The 5,959-nt window shown below is 58.9% G+C and overlaps 2 protein-coding genes across 6 annotated transcripts in view; one reads left to right on the top strand and one right to left on the bottom strand.

The window, feature by feature from the left end:
• Positions 1–2,741, top strand: part of LOC107210950 (glucagon receptor-like) — a 6,868-nt gene extending 4,127 nt beyond the window's left edge. For 2 of the 3 annotated variants that reach the window (XM_015642357.3, XM_015642356.3), the window contains exons 9-13: positions 186–255; positions 638–726; positions 880–1,018; positions 1,268–1,309; positions 1,439–2,741. In XM_015642357.3, coding sequence (XP_015497843.1) covers positions 186–255; positions 638–726; positions 880–1,018; positions 1,268–1,309; positions 1,439–1,659 — 561 coding nt within the window. In that variant the 3' untranslated portion in view covers positions 1,660–2,741. The remainder of the gene's footprint in view (positions 1–185; positions 256–637; positions 727–879; positions 1,019–1,267; positions 1,310–1,438) is intronic. The other variant, XM_033518013.1, reaches the window with a different exon arrangement.
• Positions 2,742–3,400: 659 nt separating this feature from the next.
• The window catches only part of ANKS3 (ankyrin repeat and sterile alpha motif domain containing 3), a 17,482-nt gene continuing 14,923 nt past the window's right edge, over positions 3,401–5,959 (bottom strand). For all 3 annotated transcript variants that reach the window (XM_015643268.3, XM_015643267.1, XM_015643266.1), the window contains exon 18: positions 3,401–5,728. The gene's annotated coding sequence lies outside the window, so the exon portion shown is untranslated. The remainder of the gene's footprint in view (positions 5,729–5,959) is intronic.

Raw genomic sequence — 5,959 nt, 5'->3', positions numbered from 1 at the left:
ATGATGGATGGATGATGGATGGATGATGGATGGATGAATGATGGATGGATGGATGGATGGATGATGGATGGATGGATGGATGGGGATCCTACTGGGATGCTCAGAGGCTGCTGAGGGTCTCTGAGGCACCTGGCTGGGGCTGGAAAGCTCTTGGGTGATGGTGCTGCTCTCGGTGCCCCCGGCAGGTGCTGGGCGCTGAACGAGAACATGGCTTACTGGTGGATCATCCGCATCCCAATCCTGCTCGCCTCCCTGGTAGGGAACAGCTGCCAGCCCTGGGACTGTTTGGAGAGCAGCAGCTCAGCCCCTGGCAGGGCTGTGATCCCCAGGGAAGCTTCCAGCAGAGGCCAGGAGGGAGAGTTGGCCTGCAAGGACCAGCCAAATGCAGAGGGGGCTCAGCAATTTGCTGACCCCCTGGTTCTGGGGGTTCATGGAGGAAGCTGGGGTACTGAACCGCAGAGAAATGGGCTGGGGGTGGCCCCTGCTGGTTCCTAGCTGGGATTTTGGGATGGCAGGAGGGCAGGAAGGGCAGCAGCAGCCTTGGCAGCGCTGGGGGTGCCATCTCCTGCTGGGTGAGTGTCACAGCCGGGGGGGGGTGCTGGCCTCTGTGTGCCCCTGTCCTGTCTCCCCCTCCCAGATCAACCTGCTCATCTTCATGCGGATCCTCAAGGTGATCCTGGCCAAGCTCCGGGCCAACCAGAAGGGCTACGCCGACTACAAGCTGAGGTGGGCCGGGAGAGGGGCGGGACAGTCTGGGATAGGGGGGTAACGCCACCTCCACACCCCCCAGCCCTCCCCACGCTCTCCTCCACCCTGCACATCCTTAAACACCGCACTGGGGTTAACTGGGAGTTTTCCTGTCCCCTTACTCTCCCCCAGGCTGGCCAAAGCCACCCTGACCCTCATTCCCCTCTTCGGGATCCACGAGGTCGTTTTCATCTTCGCCACCGACGAGCAAACCACGGGCATCCTGCGCTACGTCAAGGTGTTCTTCACCCTCTTCCTCAACTCCTTCCAGGTGAGCTGGCAGTGAAAGCAGTCCTTGCTCCGGGTACACCACAGAGCAAAGATCGGGGGGATCCCTCTGAGTTTGCTCTCCCTGTGGTGCTTCCATGGGAAGGGCAGCACCTCCCGGGCTCCCTGAGGCAGCGCTGCCATGGGGACCTCGGTGCTAAAAGCGCCCAGAAGTGACCCGGGGGGAGCCTAAGCCCATCCCGACCCCAGGAGAGGGACAGCAGGGTGGGCTCACTGCTGGCTGTCCCTGCAGGGCTTCCTGGTGGCTGTGCTGTACTGCTTTGCCAACAAGGAGGTAACGTCCCTGTCCTTGTCCCTGTTCCTGTCCCTGTCCCTCACCTCCTGCCCAGCTTCCCCACACCACGCTGTGCCTGCAGGAGGGCACAGCCAGGGATCAGCCCCTGCTCCCTCCCCTCCGTGGCAGGTGAAGTCCGAGATGAAGAAGAAGTGGCAGCTCTGGAAGCTGGACCACCCGGTGCTCTGCTGTGCCCAGTGAGGGGTGACCGGCCGGGGCACAGGGGCTGCTGGCCACAGTGGCCACAGCAGGGCGTGGCTGGAGGGCAGGAGGCTGCAGGAGGCTGTGCTGGGCAGTGCCCACCTGGGATGGCCAGGCTGGAGCTGCTGGAAGGGACATCCCTGCTGTGACCCAAGCGAGGTGGCACCCCTGGCTCCTGCCAGGCATCGCTGTCCCCTCAGCAGGGCCTCACTGGGGCTGTGTGGGCAGCACCTGCTGCCTCCTCCCGCTGCCTGAGCCCCAGCAGGACCCAGCAGCCTCCCCCAGGACACCAGGGACCACCACACCCACCTGGGCACCTGTGGGACCACAGCAGCTGGGGGGAGCCTGATCCTCAGCAGTGGGAATGGGAGATGCTCCCCAGACCCTGGATCTCACCACGGCCAAGGCTTCCCTGTCTTCCCGTGTCTGAGCCCAGGACCATCTCACCAACTCCCTGCCAGCCACCCTGCACAGCTCTGGACAGCAAGGGGCTGCTCCTGCACCTCCTCCCCACCCTCATCACCCATCCATCCATCCATCCATCCATCCATCCCCTCCTCGCTGCTCTCCAGCTGCACAAACCCCCGCTGCCCCTCGCCACGGGCACAGCCAAGGATGGAACCTCAAAATCACTCGGGAGTGAAGGATTTGAGAGCAGGAGCTCACTGGGGCACAACCTCCCCCATGGCAGGTTCAGCATCCAGCCCAGCCTGCTCCTGCTTTGTGGAGGGAAAGCTGGATTTCCAGTGGGGTGCCACAGCATCAGCCCCCCTGGCCAAGCAGCCTGTGGCTCCCAGGAGCAAGGGAAGCAGCTGAGGTGGTGTGGTTTGAGCAGAGCTCCTGCGCTCTCAGAGCAGCTGCAGACACCCCCAGCCCCTCGCTCTGACCCACAGGAGCAGCACAGACACACTGCCACAGCTTGTCCCACCACATTCCTGCCTTTACCATGCACAAGTCCCCTCCAGGCCAGAGGAAGCAGCTGGGATGCTCCAGGAGATGCCCATGGACACAGGAGGCTCTCCAGGTCCTGCCCCTTCCCTGGTGTGCTGGGGGAGCCTCTCCCAGAGCCTCTTGGGCTGCCTCGAGCACACAAAGCAGAGGCTGCACCAGGCTGGAGTCACACAGGAATGGGCCTGGATCGATGGAAGCCCCACGAGACCATTTTACACATTAACTCTCTTTTCAGATGTAAATAAATATTTATTTTTCAGCAAGCAGAGCCTGCTGCTTCTGTCTGCTCCAGGGGAGGGAAAGGGCTGCTGGGCACAGACAGCTGAAGCTCAGAAAGGACTGGGGTGAAAAGAACCTTAAAGACCATCCCAATTCCACCCCCTCTCATGGCAGGGACACCTTCCACTGTCCCAGGCTGCTCCAAGCCCCATCCAGCCTGGCCTTGGACACTTCCAGGGATCCAGGGACAGCCACAGCTTCTCTGGGCACCCTGTGCCAGGGCCTGCCCACCCTGCCAGGGAACAATTCCTTCCCAAAATCCCAACTAACCCTGCCCTCTGGCAGTGGAAGCCATTCCCTGTGTCCTGTCCCTCCATCCCTTGTCCCAAGTCCCTCTGCAGCTCTCCTGGAGCCCCTTTAGGCCCTGGAAGGGGCTGTGAGCTGTCCCTGGAGCCTCCTCTTCTCCAGGTGAACACAGGAGCCAGCGCTCTGAGCCTGGTTCCAGCCCTTGGAGTACCTCTGTGGCTTCCTCTGGTCTCAGTCCAGCAGCTGCCCCTGGATCCCCCCATTCCCCACCCAGGCACTGCTGGAATGGCAGGGATCAGGCACTGCAAGCTCCTTGCACTGGAAAGCCCAGTATGGAGTCCTGCTTGTCCTGCAATAACTCAGGGAAGGTGCTCATGCTGCCCCAGCTCCCTCCAGAGAAACCCACACATCACACACAGCGTTCTCAGCTTTTATTCATGTATCCAAGTCAGCAGATGCTATTTTCCTTTGGACAGCTCACCTTAGGGTAGCACCAGACTCCTGCTGCCTGCACAGCCACCCTGGCTGCTGCTTCACCTCCTGCAGTTAAGGAATTGTCTCCTCAGGGATACTCTGTTGTACAAGACCCCCTTGCTCCTGGCCCCATGTGTGCTCTCACATCCCTTAAGCCTTTACACCAGAGCTCCTGCAGCAGCTGTTTGGAGCCTTTTTCCTTCACACCCACCCTGGCACATCTCCCTCGTCCCAGGCATTCTAAGCTATTAGACAGATCCTCTAAATCCTTCATTCCAGCCTCAGACATAGCAAAGCCAGCCTGTAGTCACCTCACCTTCCAGCCACTGTTCTGAGGCACTGCTGAGCCAGGGCTTCCTTGGCTCTCCAGGTGCCCCCAGGCCCTTTCCCTTAGCATTTTTTGCAGGGGGCTTTGCCTTAAATTCAAGGTAGACAGCACTAACAATCCCAGATTACTGCAGCCAGAGGCACCACCAAGGCTAGGGAGAGACCCTGGCACTCCCCACCCTTCCTCCAGTGCCAGGGAATGAGGGCCAAAGCCCTGAACACTCTGCCCAGCACAGCCTCAGCCCTCTGTGGAGTTTCCAGTGGTGCTGGATGAGGAGAATTCCCTCCACCTCATCCAAACTCTTCAGGATGAAGTGGAAGAAGGCACAAGGTCACAGCTGAGAGGGCCATACCTGCCTGGCACAGACACCCCAGGCAGACCCCTTGTCATCCCTGGCTCAAGGGACTCAGGCACCTCATCAAAAGGTTGAGCAGCTGAAAAGATGAAGCTGGATGGGTTTTTATATTTGGGATCTGTACCCAAGGTCCAAAATCTGGAAGGAACACACAGTTCCATCCTCTCCCCAAAGGGACTCATCCTGATTCATCAAGGCCATCACTCATAGATTTCAGATTTGGATTGTTGTGTTTTTCCCCCTTACAGGATTCAGGAATAAATGGGAACAGAGTCACTGGAAAATGCTTCACACCAAGGTCCCTGGCACCACACCCCTCACCCAATCCCAGGGGCATGGCAGCCTCTTCCTGCACTGTCTGTCCTTGGCAATGCCCACCCAAGAATGCCCTGGCAGAACTACTTCCCAACACTAAAGCCTGTAAATCACAGGCAGCAGCAGTGTGGAGCAAAGCTTGGCACCAGAGCTCTGGGCTGTGGCTCCTTTGCCCACCTCCCATGGGGCACAGAGCAATCCCTGCTCCTGCTCTGCTGCCCTGGCACTCCCCTGCTTGCCAGAGGCACAGGAAGCTCAGCAGTCCCAGCTCTGCCTTCTCTCTCACCTGTCTTTCAGGGGAATATCTGGGATCTTGGCCCTGGCAAACCAGAGCAGTGACCTCTGCCCTGAAGCACTGACCACAAAGCCAAGTTCTTGGGGATGTCCTGGTTCTGGCCAGGACAGGGTTCATTTCTGCAGGCCCAGCACCTCTCCTGTACACTTCTGTTATTACTGTTCCTTATCTCATTGCTGTTTCCAGTAAATGCTTTTATTTCCACCAGTGATCTTCACCTTTTGTGCTTCCAGTTCTCTTCCCCAGCCCACCCCAGGGGAGGGGAGGAAGGGGAGTGGGTGAGTAGGGAGTGTTTCAGTGAATGCCATTCCTAACCCACCACCGTGATCACACCTGGCCCCTGAGCACAGCAAAACCCAAAGTGAACTGAGTGGGCTGGTTGGAGGAACAGGCTTTGAAGCCCAGATCTGGGGTGGCAGTAGAGCAGACATTCTGACTAGGAACAGGACTGCACTTTGAGCTCCACTGCAGCTCAAAGAGCCAAACATCACAAACTCCACTCCTTTCACCCCTCCACAACAAATTGCCTTTTTATGGCCTCAGATCCATTCTCTGAGTCGATCCCCATGCCACAGGAGCCAGGCACATGTTTTAGAGGCTCTGGGGAGCTTGGGATGCAGAAAAGGAAAATGAATTGACTGCTGTGTGCAACTGCCACCTTTCTACCACCACCCAGACCTGAACAACAAGGGCTGCAGGAAACTTAAAGCAGATAAAACTTCCAGGCTTGGAGCTTCTCCTCCAAACCTAAACCTTTCAAACAAAAATCCTGGGAGCCTTGAGTCAGGCCCCAAGAGCTGCTGGTTGTTGTCCTCTGCTGTCCCTCGTCCTCCCAGCTGTGTTTTCTGGAGCCTCTGAGCCCCAGCAGTTGTGGTGGCTCTCGGCAGAGCCGCGGTGCTGCCGGCACGGGCCCCGTGCTCCCTCTCCCAGGCACACTCAGCTTCCGGGTGGAACAGTCACCCGACGTCAGTATTCCTGCACCACCAGGAGAAAGGGGACAGTCACCCTCTGCTGGGACTAAGGCCAAGGGGGCTACAGATTTTCCAAAGGGAGAACCAAACAGAGGGCACACAAGGATGAGTCAGAGCCCAGCCCTGGTGTGTGGGCTCTGAGCACATGGCACTGAGGGATGGTGGCCCCTCGGTGCCACAGCCTGGGACTGGCACTGAGGGATGGTGGCCCCTCGGTGCCACAGCCTGGGACTGG

Source organism: Parus major, chromosome 14, assembly GCF_001522545.3.
Source record: "Parus major isolate Abel chromosome 14, Parus_major1.1, whole genome shotgun sequence".
NCBI classification, from domain to species: Eukaryota; Metazoa; Chordata; class Aves; order Passeriformes; family Paridae; genus Parus; species Parus major.
This window is presented reverse-complemented; position numbering and strand designations above follow the sequence as displayed.